This window comes from Notolepis coatsorum (assembly GCF_963971535.1).
Source record: "Notolepis coatsorum genome assembly, chromosome: 13".
In the NCBI taxonomy this organism is placed as follows: domain Eukaryota; kingdom Metazoa; phylum Chordata; class Actinopteri; order Aulopiformes; family Paralepididae; genus Notolepis; species Notolepis coatsorum.
In genome coordinates this window covers 114,748,298-114,767,726 of record NC_140177.1, presented here as the reverse complement: position 1 = coordinate 114,767,726, position 19,429 = coordinate 114,748,298, and the positions used below count along the sequence as shown (strand labels likewise).

Below are 19,429 nucleotides of genomic sequence, written 5' to 3'. Positions count from 1 at the left end.
GCCTGTTCACGGCAGGAGCTGTGCCCCTTCCGGTGCACCGCCCTGCTCCTAGGTGTGGACTGTCGTCCACGTACCACCCAGTGCCCACACCAACTTACGTGCGACGTTTCCTGGGCCGACTAGACGGTACCACAGTGGTATGTTATTTCATACCTCGTTACGCACGAGGGCCTTCAGTTTCTCCCCAGCACTATATGGATTGTGTTTAACGTGCGCCCAGACTCTTGCGAGCCCACTGCCGCCTGTTACGGACTAGAGGTTCGGGGCGCCTACCCCCTCCCTAATCCGTGTAGTCCATAATCAGATGTCTGAATGGTCCCTCAGGGAGGGGTGTGTAAGCCGCCACTGTCGGTACTCCTTTGCTAAGGTGGGCCCTGCATGTTACCAGGTGGGCATGCGAGGCTTGCACAGCGGGGGCTGTGGGCAGCTGTGCCGGCCGTGTCACACCCACAGCTACTTGGATGACGCCCCGTTCCAACAGCTTAACGAGGCACCTCCTTGTTCTCAAATTGACCTGTCTCAAACCCTGCCCCTTTTCTTGATCCTCCAATCACAACTGTCGCTTACCTCGGACAAACTTGGTTTGTCCGAGGTAAGCGACAGTTGTGATTGGAGGATCAAGAAAAGAGGGCAGGGTTTGAGACAGGTCCATTTGCTGACTGATGGGATGCCGCTAAAAGTATGCATGTGCGCGAGCGTGTGACCATGAAAACACCAAGGGGCTTTGCAGTCCTGCAGAGACCGAGAACCCAGAACACCGGGTTTAGCACCTACCTGTTGCATAGTGTGCATATGTTAAGAAGAAATTATAAAAAGCCATGCATAATATGTTTTCCTTTTGTGCAGCAAATGAAGATGGAGCGGATGAATCCAGAGTGCACCATGGGTCCTCCACCTGGACAGGGGTCCATGCCACCCTTTCCTGGCCCAGGGGGACCTCCACCACAGGGCTTCCCCCCAAACATGCCCCCTCAGCAGATGCCACCCAACATGGGCCCTCCTATGGGTCCTGGTGGCATGCAGCCGCCTTTCATGCCCCCAGGACAGATGGGCCCTCCATCCGGACCCCCACCACACCAAGGACCCCCTCAGGGTATGATGGGGCCTCCGGACCAACATGGACAAGGTATGCAGAGACACCCGGGCCCCCACAGAAACATGGGCCCTCAGGGGCCTCCTGGGATGGCCCAAGGACCCAGAGGGATGCAGGGGCCACCTGGTGGGATGCAAGGGCCCCCAGGAGGGATGATGGGACCCCCACCTCGAGGAATGGGTCCCAGAGATCCGCAGGGACCCCCTCCTCAGGGGGGCATGATGCCACCTCAAGGGAACAATATGATTGGGCCACAGGGTCCTATGCAGGGCGGGATGATGCAGGGTGGGATGATGGGCCCCCCGATGCAGAACCCTCCCAGGACACACAGCAACATGCCAAACAATTATGGGATGGGCAACATGCAGGGGCCACCCCCAGGAGGGATGCATGGGCCCCCGCAGGGTAACATGCAGGGCCCACCTGGTAACATGCAGGGGCCTCCTAGTAACATGCAGGGGCCTCCTAGTAACATGCAGGGGCCTCCTAGTAACATGCAGGGGCCTCCTAGTAACATGCAGGGCCCACCTGGTAACATGCAGGGTCCTCCTGGTAACATGCAGGGGCCTCCTAGTAACATGCAGGGCCCACCTGGTAACATGCAGGGGCCTCCTAGTAACATGCAGGGGCCTCCTAGTAACATGCAGGGTCCTCCTGGTAACATGCAGGGTCCTCCTGGTAACATGCAGGGTCCTCCTGGTAACATGCAGGGTCCTCCTAGTAACATGCAGGGGCCTCCTAGTAACATGCAGGGCCCTTCTGGGAATATCCAGGGACCCCCAGGAAACATGCAGGGACCACCATCATACATGCAGCACCAGGTATGTTTGTTTATTTCACAGCATGCTAAAATAATTACTTATGCTACCAATCATGGTCAAGCTCCACCATTATAGCTGGCTAGCTTTGCAGGATTCAAATATGTCACAGAAAATACACACAATTTGCAAGTGCTACTGAATTCCAGTGAAATTTAAATAAACGCAAACCCTTGTACCTTAGATTTTCCTTCATGAATTGAAATGGCTTGTGCTGTTGTTATCCATGACAATTATTTGTCCTGCAGTAGCTTGCTGGCAGCGGAGTGGTGACATTTTCTTTGCAGCCTTTCTTGCACGAGAATGAAATGTTATGTCCGGGACAACGAGTCATGACCTGTTGTATTTTCAAAACACCCTTCGATATTTACAGGGTCAAAACTCTGGGCCCATGATGCATGGAATGGGACAGCAAGGACCCAGCGGCAACGGTACGACAGCATGGAACAGCTTTTCCTTTTTACAGAAATTCAGTAATACCTTATTTATTGATAAAAAAAACATGTCTCATTTCAGTGTGTTAATTATATTACTGGTGTCTTTCTCTCGCTTTGCCACATTCCTCCAAATAGATTCTCGAGGTCCGCAAACCAACCACCACATGGGACCTCCTTCTGACCGCCAGGGGCCAGGTGGACCGGGGGGGCCAGGTGGACCGGGGGGGCCAGGTGGACCTGGGGGGCCCGGGGGACCGGACCAGGGCTCGAGCTCTTACTGGGGGGACAACCAGCAGGGACGGTGTGGACCCCAGGACTTTGAGGGAGGCCAGGACTTCCATGGCAGGGGAGATGAGGGCTGGCGGCAAGGCCCCAACCAGGGCTATCAGGGAGGAGGAGGAGCTTCAGGAGGAGCAACAGGAGGAGGAGGAGGAGGAGGAGGAGGAGGAGGAGGAGGAGGAGGCCACAGGGGTGGAGGAGGTGGTGGTGGTGGAGGAGGAGGGAATGGCGGCACCTGGGGCTCTGAGGAACGGTTCCGTGACGGTGGAGACTTCCGAGGCCACAGGGATGATAGGTGAGCTTCTCCAGATCATCTCTAACCCCGACGGCCTCTTTCCACTCGGGAACTGGAGCCCCGTTGTTATTATTATGTTCCATCATGAATGCATGAAATAATCTGATTTTCTGATTATTTGATTGGTAGTAATTAGGGGTGGGAATCACCAGTTTCATCACGATATCGATTCTTTGGACAACGATACGATATTTGCCGATATCACAAAGTCTGCCACGATACGATACGATTTGATTCGATTCAGGTGCCTGTGATCGATATGAGACGATATTATGTGCCCATTTAACACAATCAGTCACATTTAGATCAACTAAAAAAAGGCTACGGAAATATCAATTGACGTTTTTATTTTTGAGCTCTTCCAGACATTTAAATGAAAAACAATATTGTTTTTAATACAAATAGACCTCCTGTTCACTGTAAAGTGCCACGTTTTTATATATTGAGCTTTAAACTTTAAGTAAAATGTTTTGGAACTCACAACACGCAAGCTAAAACTCCTTCCTCTCCCAAACCGTTCCTACAATTGTTTTATGTTGCATGATGATCATGAATACATTCATTATGTATTCATGTTTAAATATCAACATTATCTGTCCATCCTCAGTAAATAATATCAATATACTATAAAATGACTTCATCTGGTATTTTCAAACACACGCGCGCGCACACACACACACACACACACACACACACACACAGACAGAATGCCCCCGCCCGCCCCGCCTCCTTCCCCTCTCCTCTCTCTGTTTCTCTCTCTCTTAGCTTAGTTAGTTTCCTTAAGCAGCTAATGTAACGTTAATTTAGGTCTGCCCACGCGACGTGGGCATAAAAGAATGGCGACGATGCAAAGCATGTTAGATGCATTTGACCCGTTGCGGGGGGAAAACTGCACAGACTTATATCGGCTCGCAAAATAGAAGCTCCCTAGAGCTACACAGAGTTTCACAACAACAATCCGCGGGCGGATATGACGTCGCCGTCGCCGGATTTTCTAAATAAGAGTATCGCAATATGAATCGATCTTTTTACGTTGCATCGATCCTATTTGATTATTGATAATAGATCGATATATCGATCTGGATCGATTTCTCGTCCCACCCCTAGTAGTAACGGCATTTGTATTGAACACATCAGCCCGATCGGTATAAAAGCATTGCAGGATCAAGCTAAAGTTGTCGTCAGATAGTCCTTACCTATGATCGGGAGTATTCCAAAAATAATATTACAATTGTTTGATCGCCATCTGGTACATCCGATGTCCATTTGGTCCACGGCATAACCCACCACAACATATGGATCGGGGATATTTGATGCGCTTCAATGGAACCGCGAGAACCGCTCCATTCGCCCAACAAGTAAAAGTCAAACCGCAGACACAAGGTTTCAAAGGGTGCTCGATACCGCCGTCTAGCTGGATGCGGCCGGTATTGCACTTTGGCAAACTCAGACTCATTCCCTATGGTAACACCAAGGTCCCTGGATGAATAATGAATACAAATATTAAAAAAAAGGAAAAACGATCAAATAATGTATATATACGTGGTTGGCGTTCAACGGTTGTTGGCCAAACACGTATATAAACGTGGATGGCGCAGATTGAGTTAAAAAAAGAAATAATGATAATAATAACAACAAAAATAAGTCTCAGTCTGTATTGAAACCAGGAATTGTACATTGGTTTTCAAACTCAAGAGATTTGGACCTCTTCCAGGTACAGAGGGAGTGGCTCCGGTCGTACCGGAGGCCGGGCGGGGTACCAGGAGGAGTACAGTGGACAGGAGGAGGACTTCGAAGGCACCCCCGACGAGATGAGCAGAGGGTCGTGGGACAACGGCGGGAGGGGTAGACCCCCCCGCGGCGGAGGTCCGCCCAGAGGCGGAGGTGGAGGTGAGCGTGTGCTTCTATACCTCCTTTCTCTCACATCTGTCCTTTTGTTTATTTCTCTCTTCCTTGTTTGTCTTTCCTTTTATTTATTTTCCTTCTCTCTTTCTCATTCTTTCCGTCTATTTTTCTCGTATCCGTGTGCCTCTCTGTACCTTTTCTTTTCTGTCTACTTGTGTCTTTTCTTATCTGTCCCATCGCTCTTCTCCTCCGCACCGTTTCATCCTTCACTCACCCCTGGTTGTTATCCCAGGCGGTGGACGACACGGCTTGCTCCCCACCCCTGAGGAGCACCCCCCACACTGTGAGGGAGGCAGGAGTCAGGAGTCCTGGGAGGGCGGGAGAGACCAAGGTAAAGAGGGGTGTCTTATTTACCCAGGCTGGCCGTCTTCTTATCATTACGGGTATTTTATGTGCAGGATAGATGCGTCATTTCTTGTTTGGAGTTGAGGCAACTTAAAGGAACTTGCCAGCATTATGGAAAGTATGCTTAGAGAAAGCTAGCCAGGCTTAGCACAAATTAATAGAAGCAGATATGGACCAGCTAGCCTAGCTGTTGGCCAAAATAACCTCTCCCGGAGTTTTAAGCTAGGCTAGTGGTCTGTATCCGCGTCCATTCATTTGTGCTAAGCTAGGCTAGCTTCCGGCCAAATAGCTCATTAACCATAATGTTGGCGTGTTCCTTTTTTAATCGTCTCCCTGAGAAAATGTAGTTTAGTGAGACGAGGACACTGTAGCTAGAGAGGACACTGTAGCTAGAGAGGACACTGTAGCTAGAGAGGACACTGTAGCTAGAGAGGACACTGTAGCTAGAGAGGACACTGTAGCTAGAGAGGACACTGTAGCTAGAGAGGACACTGTAGCTAGAGAGGACACTGGAGCTAGAGAGGACACTGTAGCTAGAGAGGACACTGTAGCTAGAGAGGACACTAGCTAGAGAGGACACTAGCTAGAGAGGACACTGTAGCTAGAGAGGACACTAGCTAGAGAGGACACTGTAGCTAGAGAGGACACTGTAGCTAGAGAGGACACTGTAGCTAGAGAGGACACTGTAGCTAGAGAGGACACTGTAGCTAGAGAGGACACTAGCTAGAGAGGACACTGTAGCTAGAGAGGACACTGTAGCTAGAGAGGACACTGTAGCTAGAGAGGACACTGTAGCTAGAGAGGACACTGTAGCTAGAGAGGACACTGTAGCTAGAGAGGACACTGTAGCTAGAGAGGACACTGTAGCTAGAGAGGACACTAGCTAGAGAGGACACTGGAGCTAGAGAGGACACTGGAGCTAGAGAGGACACTGTAGCTAGAGAGGACACTGTAGCTAGAGAGGACACTGTAGCTAGAGAGGACACTGTAGCTAGAGAGGACACTGGAGCTAGAGAGGACACTGGAGCTAGAGAGGACACTGGAGCTAGAGAGGACACTGTAGCTAGAGAGGACACTGTAGCTAGAGAGGACACTGTAGCTAGAGAGGACACTGTAGCTAGAGAGGACACTGTAGCTAGAGAGGACACTGTAGCTAGAGAGGACACTGTAGCTAGAGAGGACACTGGAGCTAGAGAGGACACTGGAGCTAGAGAGGACACTGGAGCTAGAGAGGACACTGGAGCTAGAGAGGACACTGTAGCTAGAGAGGACACTGTAGCTAGAGAGGACACTGTAGCTAGAGAGGACACTGTAGCTAGAGAGGACACTGTAGCTAGAGAGGACACTGTAGCCAGAGAGGACACTGTAGCTAGAGAGGACACTGTAGCTAGAGAGGACACTGTAGCTAGAGAGGACACTGTAGCTAGAGAGGACACTGTAGCTAGAGAGGACACTGTAGCTAGAGAGGACACTGTAGCTAGAGAGGACACTGTAGCTAGAGAGGACACTGTAGCTAGAGAGGACACTAGCTAGAGAGGACACTAGCTAGAGAGGACACTGTAGCTAGAGAGGACACTGTAGCTAGAGAGGACACTAGCTAGAGAGGACACTAGCTAGAGAGGACACTAGCTAGAGAGGACACTAGCTAGAGAGGACACTGTAGCTAGAGAGGACACTGTAGCTAGAGAGGACACTGGAGCTAGAGAGGACACTGTAGCTAGAGGAGGACACTGTAGCTAGAGAGGACACTGTAGCTAGAGAGGACACTGTAGCTAGAGAGGACACTAGCTAGAGAGGACACTGTAGCTAGAGAGGACACTAGCTAGAGAGGACACTAGCTAGAGAGGACACTGTAGCTAGAGAGGACACTGTAGCTAGAGAGGACACTGTAGCTAGAGAGGACACTGTAGCTAGAGAGGACACTAGCTAGAGAGGACACTGTAGCTAGAGAGGACACTGTAGCTAGAGAGGACACTGTAGCTAGAGAGGACACTGGAGCTAGAGAGGACACTGGAGCTAGAGAGGACACTGGAGCTAGAGAGGACACTGTAGCTAGAGAGGACACTGTAGCTAGAGAGGACACTGTAGCTAGAGAGGACACTAGCTAGAGAGGACACTGTAGCTAGAGAGGACACTGTAGCTAGAGAGGACACTGTAGCTAGAGAGGACACTGTAGCTAGAGAGGACACTGTAGCTAGAGAGGACACTGGAGCTAGAGAGGACACTGTAGCTAGAGAGGACACTAGCTAGAGAGGACACTGTAGCTAGAGAGGACACTAGCTAGAGAGGACACTAGCTAGAGAGGACACTGTAGCTAGAGAGGACACTAGCTAGAGAGGACACTGTAGCTAGAGAGGACACTGTAGCTAGAGAGGACACTAGCTAGAGAGGACACTGTAGCTAGAGAGGACACTGTAGCTAGAGAGGACACTAGCTAGAGAGGACACTGTAGCTAGAGAGGACACTGGAGCTAGAGAGGACACTGGAGCTAGAGAGGACACTGGAGCTAGAGAGGACACTGTAGCTAGAGAGGACACTGTAGCTAGAGAGGACACTGTAGCTAGAGAGGACACTGTAGCTAGAGAGGACACTGTAGCTAGAGAGGACACTGTAGCTAGAGAGGACACTGTAGCTAGAGAGGACACTAGCTAGAGAGGACACTGTAGCTAGAGAGGACACTAGCTAGAGAGGACACTAGCTAGAGAGGACACTGTAGCTAGAGAGGACACTAGCTAGAGAGGACACTGTAGCTAGAGAGGACACTGTAGCTAGAGAGGACACTAGCTAGAGAGGACACTGTAGCTAGAGAGGACACTGTAGCTAGAGAGGACACTGTAGCTAGAGAGGACACTGGAGCTAGAGAGGACACTGGAGCTAGAGAGGACACTGGAGCTAGAGAGGACACTGTAGCTAGAGAGGACACTGTAGCTAGAGAGGACACTGGAGCTAGAGAGGACACTGTAGCTAGAGAGGACACTGTAGCTAGAGAGGACACTGTAGCTAGAGAGGACACTGTAGCTAGAGAGGACACTGTAGCTAGAGAGGACACTGTAGCTAGAGAGGACACTAGCTAGAGAGGACACTAGCTAGAGAGGACACTGTAGCTAGAGAGGACACTGTAGCTAGAGAGGACACTGTAGCTAGAGAGGACACTAGCTAGAGAGGACACTAGCTAGAGAGGACACTAGCTAGAGAGGACACTGTAGCTAGAGAGGACACTGTAGCTAGAGAGGACACTGTAGCTAGAGAGGACACTGTAGCTAGAGAGGACACTGTAGCTAGAGAGGACACTGTAGCTAGAGAGGACACTGTAGCTAGAGAGGACACTGTAGCTAGAGAGGACACTGTAGCTAGAGAGGACACTGTAGCTAGAGAGGACACTGTAGCTAGAGAGGACACTGTAGCTAGAGAGGACACTGTAGCTAGAGAGGACACTGGAGCTAGAGAGGACACTGGAGCTAGAGAGGACACTGGAGCTAGAGAGGACACTGGAGCTAGAGAGGACACTAGCTAGAGAGGACACTGTAGCTAGAGAGGACACTGGAGCTAGAGAGGACACTGTAGCTAGAGAGGACACTGTAGCTAGAGAGGACACTGTAGCTAGAGAGGACACTGTAGCTAGAGAGGACACTGTAGCTAGAGAGGACACTGGAGCTAGAGAGGACACTGTAGCTAGAGAGGACACTAGCTAGAGAGGACACTGTAGCTAGAGAGGACACTAGCTAGAGAGGACACTAGCTAGAGAGGACACTGTAGCTAGAGAGGACACTAGCTAGAGAGGACACTGTAGCTAGAGAGGACACTGTAGCTAGAGAGGACACTAGCTAGAGAGGACACTGTAGCTAGAGAGGACACTGTAGCTAGAGAGGACACTGTAGCTAGAGAGGACACTGTAGCTAGAGAGGACACTGTAGCTAGAGAGGACACTGTAGCTAGAGAGGACACTAGCTAGAGAGGACACTGTAGCTAGAGAGGACACTGTAGCTAGAGAGGACACTGTAGCTAGAGAGGACACTGTAGCTAGAGAGGACACTGTAGCTAGAGAGGACACTGTAGCTAGAGAGGACACTGTAGCTAGAGAGGACACTGTAGCTAGAGAGGACACTGTAGCTAGAGAGGACACTGTAGCTAGAGAGGACACTGTAGCTAGAGAGGACACTGTAGCTAGAGAGGACACTGTAGCTAGAGAGGACACTGTAGCTAGAGAGGACACTGTAGCTAGAGAGGACACTAGCTAGAGAGGACACTGGAGCTAGAGAGGACACTGTAGCTAGAGAGGACACTGTAGCTAGAGAGGACACTGTAGCTAGAGAGGACACTGTAGCTAGAGAGGACACTGGAGCTAGAGAGGACACTGTAGCTAGAGAGGACACTGTAGCTAGAGAGGACACTGTAGCTAGAGAGGACACTGTAGCTAGAGAGGACACTGTAGCTAGAGAGGACACTGTAGCTAGAGAGGACACTGTAGCTAGAGAGGACACTGGAGCTAGAGAGGACACTGGAGCTAGAGAGGACACTGTAGCTAGAGAGGACACTGTAGCTAGAGAGGACACTGTAGCTAGAGAGGACACTAGCTAGAGAGGACACTGTAGCTAGAGAGGACACTGTAGCTAGAGAGGACACTGTAGCTAGAGAGGACACTAGCTAGAGAGGACACTAGCTAGAGAGGACACTGTAGCTAGAGAGGACACTGTAGCTAGAGAGGACACTGTAGCTAGAGAGGACACTAGCTAGAGAGGACACTAGCTAGAGAGGACACTAGCTAGAGAGGACACTGTAGCTAGAGAGGACACTGTAGCTAGAGAGGACACTGTAGCTAGAGAGGACACTGTAGCTAGAGAGGACACTAGCTAGAGAGGACACTGTAGCTAGAGAGGACACTGTAGCTAGAGAGGACACTGTAGCTAGAGAGGACACTGTAGCTAGAGAGGACACTAGCTAGAGAGGACACTGTAGCTAGAGAGGACACTGTAGCTAGAGAGGACACTGTAGCTAGAGAGGACACTGTAGCTAGAGAGGACACTGTAGCTAGAGAGGACACTGTAGCTAGAGAGGACACTGTAGCTAGAGAGGACACTGTAGCTAGAGAGGACACTGTAGCTAGAGAGGACACTGTAGCTAGAGAGGACACTGTAGCTAGAGAGGACACTGGAGCTAGAGAGGACACTGGAGCTAGAGAGGACACTGGAGCTAGAGAGGACACTGGAGCTAGAGAGGACACTGGAGCTAGAGAGGACACTGTAGCTAGAGAGGACACTGTAGCGTAGCTAGAGAGGACACTGTAGCTAGAGAGGACACTGTAGCTAGAGAGGACACTGTAGCTAGAGAGGACACTAGCTAGAGAGGACACTAGCTAGAGAGGACACTGGAGCTAGAGAGGACACTGGAGCTAGAGAGGACACTGGAGCTAGAGAGGACACTGGAGCTAGAGAGGACACTGTAGCTAGAGAGGACACTAGCTAGAGAGGACACTAGCTAGAGAGGACACTGTAGCTAGAGAGGACACTGTAGCTAGAGAGGACACTAGCTAGAGAGGACACTAGCTAGAGAGGACACTGGAGCTAGAGAGGACACTGGAGCTAGAGAGGACACTGGAGCTAGAGAGGACACTGTAGCTAGAGAGGACACTGTAGCTAGAGAGGACACTGTAGCTAGAGGAGGACACTGTAGCTAGAGAGGACACTGTAGCTAGAGAGGACACTGTAGCTAGAGAGGACACTGGAGCTAGAGAGGACACTGTAGCTAGAGAGGACACTGTAGCTAGAGAGGACACTGGAGCTAGAGAGGACACTGGAGCTAGAGAGGACACTGGAGCTAGAGAGGACACTAGCTAGAGAGGACACTGTAGCTAGAGAGGACACTGTAGCTAGAGAGGACACTGTAGCTAGAGAGGACACTGTAGCTAGAGAGGACACTGGAGCTAGAGAGGACACTGTAGCTAGAGAGGACACTGTAGCTAGAGAGGACACTGTAGCTAGAGAGGACACTGTAGCTAGAGAGGACACTGGAGCTAGAGAGGACACTGGAGCTAGAGAGGACACTGTAGCTAGAGAGGACACTGTAGCTAGAGAGGACACTGTAGCTAGAGAGGACACTGGAGCTAGAGAGGACACTGTAGCTAGAGAGGACACTGGAGCTAGAGAGGACACTGTAGCTAGAGAGGACACTAGCTAGAGAGGACACTGTAGCTAGAGAGGACACTGTAGCTAGAGAGGACACTGTAGCTAGAGAGGACACTGTAGCTAGAGAGGACACTGTAGCTAGAGAGGACACTGTAGCTAGAGAGGACACTAGCTAGAGAGGACACTGTAGCTAGAGAGGACACTGGAGCTAGAGAGGACACTGTAGCTAGAGAGGACACTAGCTAGAGAGGACACTGTAGCTAGAGAGGACACTAGCTAGAGAGGACACTGTAGCTAGAGAGGACACTGTAGCTAGAGAGGACACTAGCTAGAGAGGACACTGTAGCTAGAGAGGACACTGTAGCTAGAGAGGACACTGTAGCTAGAGAGGACACTGTAGCTAGAGAGGACACTGGAGCTAGAGAGGACACTGTAGCTAGAGAGGACACTGGAGCTAGAGAGGACACTGTAGCTAGAGAGGACACTGTAGCTAGAGAGGACACTGGAGCTAGAGAGGACACTGGAGCTAGAGAGGACACTGTAGCTAGAGAGGACACTGTAGCTAGAGAGGACACTGGAGCTAGAGAGGACACTAGCTAGAGAGGACACTGTAGCTAGAGAGGACACTGTAGCTAGAGAGGACACTAGAGCTAGAGAGGACACTGTAGCTAGAGAGGACACTGTAGCTAGAGAGGACACTGTAGCTAGAGAGGACACTGTAGCTAGAGAGGACACTGTAGCTAGAGAGGACACTGTAGCTAGAGAGGACACTGTAGCTAGAGAGGACACTGTAGCTAGAGGAGGACACTGTAGCTAGAGAGGACACTGTAGCTAGAGAGGACACTAGCTAGAGAGGACACTGTAGCTAGAGAGGACACTGTAGCTAGAGAGGACACTGTAGCTAGAGAGGACACTGTAGCTAGAGAGGACACTAGCTAGAGAGGACACTGTAGCTAGAGAGGACACTGTAGCTAGAGAGGACACTAGCTAGAGAGGACACTGTAGCTAGAGAGGACACTGTAGCTAGAGAGGACACTGTAGCTAGAGAGGACACTGTAGCTAGAGAGGACACTGGAGCTAGAGAGGACACTGGAGCTAGAGAGGACACTAGCTAGAGAGGACACTAGCTAGAGAGGACACTAGCTAGAGAGGACACTGTAGCTAGAGAGGACACTAGCTAGAGAGGACACTGTAGCTAGAGAGGACACTGGAGCTAGAGAGGATACTGTAGCTAGAGAGGACACTGTAGCTAGAGAGGACACTAGCTAGAGAGGACACTGTAGCTAGAGAGGACACTGTAGCTAGAGAGGACACTGTAGCTAGAGAGGACACTGTAGCTAGAGAGGACACTGTAGCTAGAGAGGACACTAGCTAGAGAGGACACTGGAGCTAGAGAGGACACTGTAGCTAGAGAGGACACTGTAGCTAGAGAGGACACTGTAGCTAGAGAGGACACTGTAGCTAGAGAGGACACTGTAGCTAGAGAGGACACTGTAGCTAGAGAGGACACTGTAGCTAGAGAGGACACTAGCTAGAGAGGACACTAGCTAGAGAGGACACTGTAGCTAGAGAGGACACTAGAGCTAGAGAGGACACTGGAGCTAGAGAGGACACTGGAGCTAGAGAGGACACTAGCTAGAGAGGACACTAGCTAGAGAGGACACTAGCTAGAGAGGACACTGTAGCTAGAGAGGACACTGGAGCTAGAGAGGACACTAGCTAGAGAGGACACTGTAGCTAGAGAGGACACTAGAGCTAGAGAGGACACTGTAGCTAGAGAGGACACTGTAGCTAGAGAGGACACTGGAGCTAGAGAGGACACTGTAGCTAGAGAGGACACTGTAGCTAGAGAGGACACTAGCTAGAGAGGACACTGTAGCTAGAGAGGACACTGGAGCTAGAGAGGACACTGTAGCTAGAGAGGACACTAGCTAGAGAGGACACTAGCTAGAGAGGACACTGTAGCTAGAGAGGACACTGTAGCTAGAGAGGACACTGTAGCTAGAGAGGACACTGTAGCTAGAGAGGACACTGTAGCTAGAGAGGACACTGTAGCTAGAGAGGACACTGTAGCTAGAGAGGACACTGTAGCTAGAGGGGACACTGTAGCTAGAGAGGACACTGTAGCTAGAGAGGACACTGTAGCTAGAGAGGACACTGTAGCTAGAGAGGACACTGTAGCTAGAGAGGACACTGTAGCTAGAGAGGACACTGGAGCTAGAGAGGACACTGTAGCTAGAGAGGACACTGTAGCTAGAGAGGACACTGTAGCTAGAGAGGACACTGTAGCTAGAGAGGACACTGTAGCTAGAGAGGACACTGTAGCTAGAGAGGACACTGTAGCTAGAGAGGACACTGTAGCTAGAGAGGACACTGTAGCTAGAGAGGACACTGTAGCTAGAGAGGACACTGTAGCTAGAGAGGACACTGGAGCTAGAGAGGACACTGTAGCTAGAGAGGACACTGTAGCTAGAGAGGACACTAGCTAGAGAGGACACTGTAGCTAGAGAGGACACTGTAGCTAGAGAGGACACTAGCTAGAGAGGACACTGTAGCTAGAGAGGACACTGTAGCTAGAGAGGACACTGTAGCTAGAGAGGACACTGGAGCTAGAGAGGACACTGGAGCTAGAGAGGACACTGTAGCTAGAGAGGACACTGTAGCTAGAGAGGACACTGTAGCTAGAGAGGACACTGTAGCTAGAGAGGACACTGTAGCTAGAGAGGATACTGTAGCTAGAGAGGACACTGTAGCTAGAGAGGACACTGTAGCTAGAGAGGACACTGTAGCTAGAGAGGACACTGGAGCTAGAGAGGACACTGTAGCTAGAGAGGACACTGTAGCTAGAGAGGATACTGTAGCTAGAGAGGATACTGTAGCTAGAGAGGACACTGTAGCTAGAGAGGACACTGTAGCTAGAGAGGACACTGTAGCTAGAGAGGACACTGTAGCTAGAGAGGACACTGTAGCTAGAGAGGACACTGTAGCTAGAGAGGACACTAGCTAGAGAGGACACTGTAGCTAGAGAGGACACTGTAGCTAGAGAGGACACTGTAGCTAGAGAGGACACTGTAGCTAGAGAGGACACTGGAGCTAGAGAGGACACTGTAGCTAGAGAGGACACTGTAGCTAGAGAGGACACTGTAGCTAGAGAGGACACTGTAGCTAGAGAGGACACTGTAGCTAGAGAGGACACTGTAGCTAGAGAGGACACTGTAGCTAGAGAGGACACTAGCTAGAGAGGACACTAGCTAGAGAGGACACTGTAGCTAGAGAGGACACTGTAGCTAGAGAGGACACTGTAGCTAGAGAGGACACTAGAGCTAGAGAGGACACTGTAGCTAGAGAGGACACTGTAGCTAGAGAGGACACTGTAGCTAGGGAGGACACTGTAGCTAGAGAGGACACTGTAGCTAGAGAGGACACTGTAGCTAGAGAGGACACTGTAGCTAGAGAGGACACTGTAGCTAGACGAGGACACTGTAGCTAGACGAGGACACTGTAGCTGGAGAGGACACTGTAGCTAGAGGAGGACACTGTAGCTAGACGAGGACACTGTAGCTAGAGAGGACACTGTAGCTAGAGAGGACACTGTAGCTAGAGAGGACACTGTAGCTAGAGAGGACACTGTAGCTAGAGAGGACACTGTAGCTAGAGAGGACACTGTAGCTAGAGAGGACACTGTAGCTAGAGAGGACACTGTAGCTAGAGAGGACACTGTAGCTAGAGAGGACACTGTAGCTAGAGAGGACACTGTAGCTAGAGAGGACACTGTAGCTAGAGAGGACACTGTAGCTAGAGAGGACACTGGAGCTAGAGAGGACACTAGCTAGAGAGGACACTGTAGCTAGAGGAGGACACTGTAGCTAGAGAGGACACTGTAGCTAGACGAGGACACTGTAGCTAGAGAGGACACTGTAGCTAGAGAGGACACTGTAGCTAGAGAGGACACTGTAGCTAGAGAGGACACTAGCTAGAGAGGACACTGTAGCTAGAGAGGACACTGTAGCTAGACGAGGACACTGTAGCTAGAGAGGACACTGTAGCTAGACGAGGACACTGTAGCTAGAGAGGACACTGTAGCTAGAGAGGACACTGTAGCTAGAGAGGACACTGTAGCTAGAGAGGACACTGTAGCTAGAGAGGACACTGTAGCTAGAGAGGACACTGTAGCTAGAGAGGACACTGTAGCTAGAGAGGACACTGTAGCTAGAGAGGACACTGTAGCTAGCGAGGACGACTGTTACTCAACGCACTGCTGACGACTGCTAAACGGTGGAAGGAAACAAGAGGATTGGAATAGAACATCTTAGGTTTTGACACCCCTGACGAGTGAGGCGTTAGCAAGCATGTGGGCAACAGTGACAGGTTATAACAAAATTAAAGGCAGTCACCCAAAGCTCTTGTGCGTATTGTGGGCTGACGGTTGTGTCCCAAGAGGCAAAAACTGTGTCTTGTGTCGTCATCCCAGCGCATGAGGGCTACCGGGAGGGCCAGCCGATGCACGACAGCCCGTCCCCCTCCAGTCGCGAGCGTTCCTCCTCCCTGCAGGGCATGGACATGGCTTCACTACCTCCGCGCAAACGCCCCTGGCATGACGGCCCGGGCAACGGAGACCCGCGTGACAGAGAGTCCCCTGGAACGGGGGGTGAGGGAGGAGGAGGAGGAGGAGGAGGAGGAGGAGGAGGAGGAGGAGGAGGAGGTGGAGGTGGTGGAGGAGGACAAGGACAAGGAGGAGGAGGAGGTGAGAGCGACACACACAGGCTTGATGGAGATGGATGGCATGTGTGGTCGAGCAGAGGTTCTCAAACCTTTTCATATCAGGGAACCCCTGTCTGAGAGGATTATTTTCTTTTCTTTATGATCTAGTCCAAAATTCCATAACTGTTTATAATAATAATTCATTACATTTATATAGCGCTTTTCTAGACACTCAAAGCGCTCTCCACAATGTAGGGTCGAAATTGACTCCTTCACCACCACTGGTAGCACCCAACCTTGGGCTATGCAGGCTCAATGGCTGCCATACACTGGCACCAGGCACACATCACACTACACAATGGCTGAACGGCTCAGGAGACAGGGATTGATATCAGCCAATTAAGGGGAATAGGCCATAAGGTGAACCCTGAAAAGTGTCTAGAAAATTATTTTCGTTCCCACATCTGGGAACTACATTCTGAATGCATTGGTTTAAAAGTTCTCTGCAAGATATCCTGCCGATTTGTCAGGGGCCATAAATGTATACCGTATGTATGGAAATTACAAAAGAAAATGTATTTGTTGGGAAGACAAAATCACTCTGAAATTGACATTTACACATGTACCTAAATATCTGAGTCAAATATTGGTGCATTAGTATACTTTAATGTGAATTTATACCATGATATGCAGCACATTTGTATCAAAAACGCTTTACCTTGTGATTCCCAACCTGCAATATTAAAGATGCTGTACAATTTTCTAAAGATTGAGGTTGTACACATAAAATAGTTCAGTGGATAGTATAATGAGAAAAATAATAGACCCACACACTTTTGATCAAGATGGCTAATCAATCAAAACACTACACCATCCCCTTAATTTAGAATAATGTAAAAAAAAAAACTAAATATAATTCAGGTCCAAATATACAAACAAATCACACTATACCTACTGTATAACCCTAATCCCCTCACCCTATACATCCCAATCCACACCATCCACCACCCAACCCCTCATCCACCATCACACTTCCCAGGCAACACTGATGTTAATCATCCTCACCACTATCATCTGAGTCAGCATCCCATGTAGCCCTATCCTCAGTTTCCTTAGAAACATTTGCACAGTTTTGGCATTGACATAGATCTGTACATGGCAGTTTTGCAGACACACAGGAACATCTTCCTGTCTCACATTTGCCTTGTTTTCAACTGCAGTGGACTACCTGCAACACACTATCAGGGGCCGGATTTGTAGTCATAGTCACTGTTAACTCCCCATCCTCAACATGCCACCCATTGCCAACAGGTAAAGGGGCACACATTATAGATTTCAATGAATGTCTCATTATAGCTGCTTGGTAATTTGCCCTTTTGCAGTGTTGGTACAAGGCGTCACTTGTCGGGGGCATAGAGAGTTCTGGCAAAGCCGATGACGCCATGCAGAATGCTTTGTATCTTGCATCATTCACATTCTTAGCTGATGGCTGGCCATACAGGTGGCACACATATTTGCTAAGACCATCAAAGGTAGACTGGTGTATGGTAAAACTGCTACCCAGTTCTGTAAATGTAGTCAGGTACTCCTTTTTCTCACAAGTAACAGAAAATGTTTTCCTCTTGCCCTTGCCATGAAAGACACTTGTAGAGTCACAACCTGAGAAGGGATCCCAATAAGTGCTGAACACACATTGGTGCCAAGGGCTGATGACACCTAAGCCTAGCTACACTAATATGAAAAATAGACTACTTGATGCTGGGGTGAGAGACGGTTTAGCTGTGTTTTTATAGTTTACATAGTTTACTAGCATTCTAGTTTTCTTCAGATACTGTATGCCATCTAGTTAGCCCCCCCCCACCCCCCGCTCCCCCAGGTGTGCATGCTAGCTCTATTGTCCTAGTCACTAGGATCTAGTGTGTGTGGGGGGAGGAAGAGGTGAGGGTAACACAAGCATTGGTTCTGAAAGCTAACATACTTTAAAAATAACTATGAACTAGCAGAGCTACATAAACATCACTGTAAACAATAAAACTAGATGGCATACAGTATCTGAAGAAAACTAGAATGCTAGTTATGTAAACTATAAAAACACAGCTAAACTGTCTCAGAACAGCATCAAATAGTGTATCCACATCTTGAGCTGCAGAACACGTTGTAGCCGGTTTCTCAACTGTATCCAGGCACTTTTTGTTGATAGAACGCAAGTAGCGTGAAAACCAGCATCTCCAGGAACATTGAATGAATTCTTTATTTAGAATGTTTACAAATAAATAAACAATAAACAAATAATTTTTTGAAATGTTTACAAATAAACAAGCGAAAAGGATAGGTTTGAAGCCAAAAGGCTTATAGAACAACCTACCCCTTACATTGGCAAAATCGATCTCTAAACAATGTCCGCAATGGTATGATTCTCGCCTGGTAGGTTAAGCCACCGTTCTACACAGTTTCTATATCTATCACACCGTGTTTGTGTAAAATCTTGTACACATTTTTTCTGACCCGACGTGAGATGCATATAACATTGTTTAGAAACCTTTTTGCGAACTTTAAAAGGTGTTTTTTTGTCCATTTTCGTCCTCTTCTGTACTCGTCGAGATGTAACGTTACTCTGTGGATGTCATATTTGTTGTCGCCCGACGGCCGTATCCTGGCAATAAAGAGAGCTGCTATTGGTCGAGTGCAAGACACATGACAGAACTCGCACCAATTACATCAAATATAACTACGCAGTGACCAAGTATCCGTTTGTGAGGAAAGATCTAGTCCCGACTATAAAATGCGCAAAACCGCAGGATTGTAAATGGAGAACTTTTTATTCCTAAATCTACACCAATAGATCTTTCACCCAGAGTGAAAATTGCGTAGTCGAGAATAGTTTTCTAGCCACTTCTCAGGCTTCACCTTATGGCCTATTTATTATACTGTACTGTAGGTGGGGTGCTAACATAGGAGAGAGTGAACCCTCATTCTTATACATTATTCTATTGTGCTAACAGCGGGGGGCACTCTGGAGTATAGGAAAAAAAATAGGAATTTTCCATTGGTTCTCCCAGCCCACATGACCATTTCCATTGGCTATAGCAGTGGTTCTCAAACTCTTTCTGTCTGTCATGCCCCCTTTTGGGCCCCCCCCCCTCGCCCCAACAAAAAAAGGTTAGATGTATGTATGTAATAACATCAATATCATAATCTTTCAAATGAACAATAACATTCTACATCACCCCCCCCCCCCCCCCCCCCCCCCACACACACACTTTGAGAACCACTGGGCTAGTGGGCTATGACAGATATAGATGGATAGATAGATACAATGGATTCAATGCAGTCTGCATTCGGAAGAGAAAATGACCAATGTAGATATTTCAAGATTCTATGTCTTACTTTCGTGCACAGCAAATAGCATGGAATTAACATAGGCATATAATTTG

At 49.2% G+C, this 19,429-nt stretch overlaps 1 protein-coding gene across 1 annotated transcript in view; it reads left to right on the top strand.

Moving 5' to 3' along the window:
* wdr33 (WD repeat domain 33) overlaps positions 1–19,429 on the top strand; it is a 68,678-nt gene that overhangs the window by 40,615 nt on the left and 8,634 nt on the right. Inside the window, exons 16-22 of the mRNA XM_084327772.1 lie at positions 847–1,914; positions 2,285–2,342; positions 2,484–2,712; positions 2,830–2,922; positions 4,637–4,812; positions 5,060–5,158; positions 15,766–15,942. Coding sequence (XP_084183898.1) covers positions 847–1,914; positions 2,285–2,342; positions 2,484–2,712; positions 2,830–2,922; positions 4,637–4,812; positions 5,060–5,158; positions 15,766–15,942 — 1,900 coding nt within the window. The remainder of the gene's footprint in view (positions 1–846; positions 1,915–2,284; positions 2,343–2,483; positions 2,713–2,829; positions 2,923–4,636; positions 4,813–5,059; positions 5,159–15,765; positions 15,943–19,429) is intronic.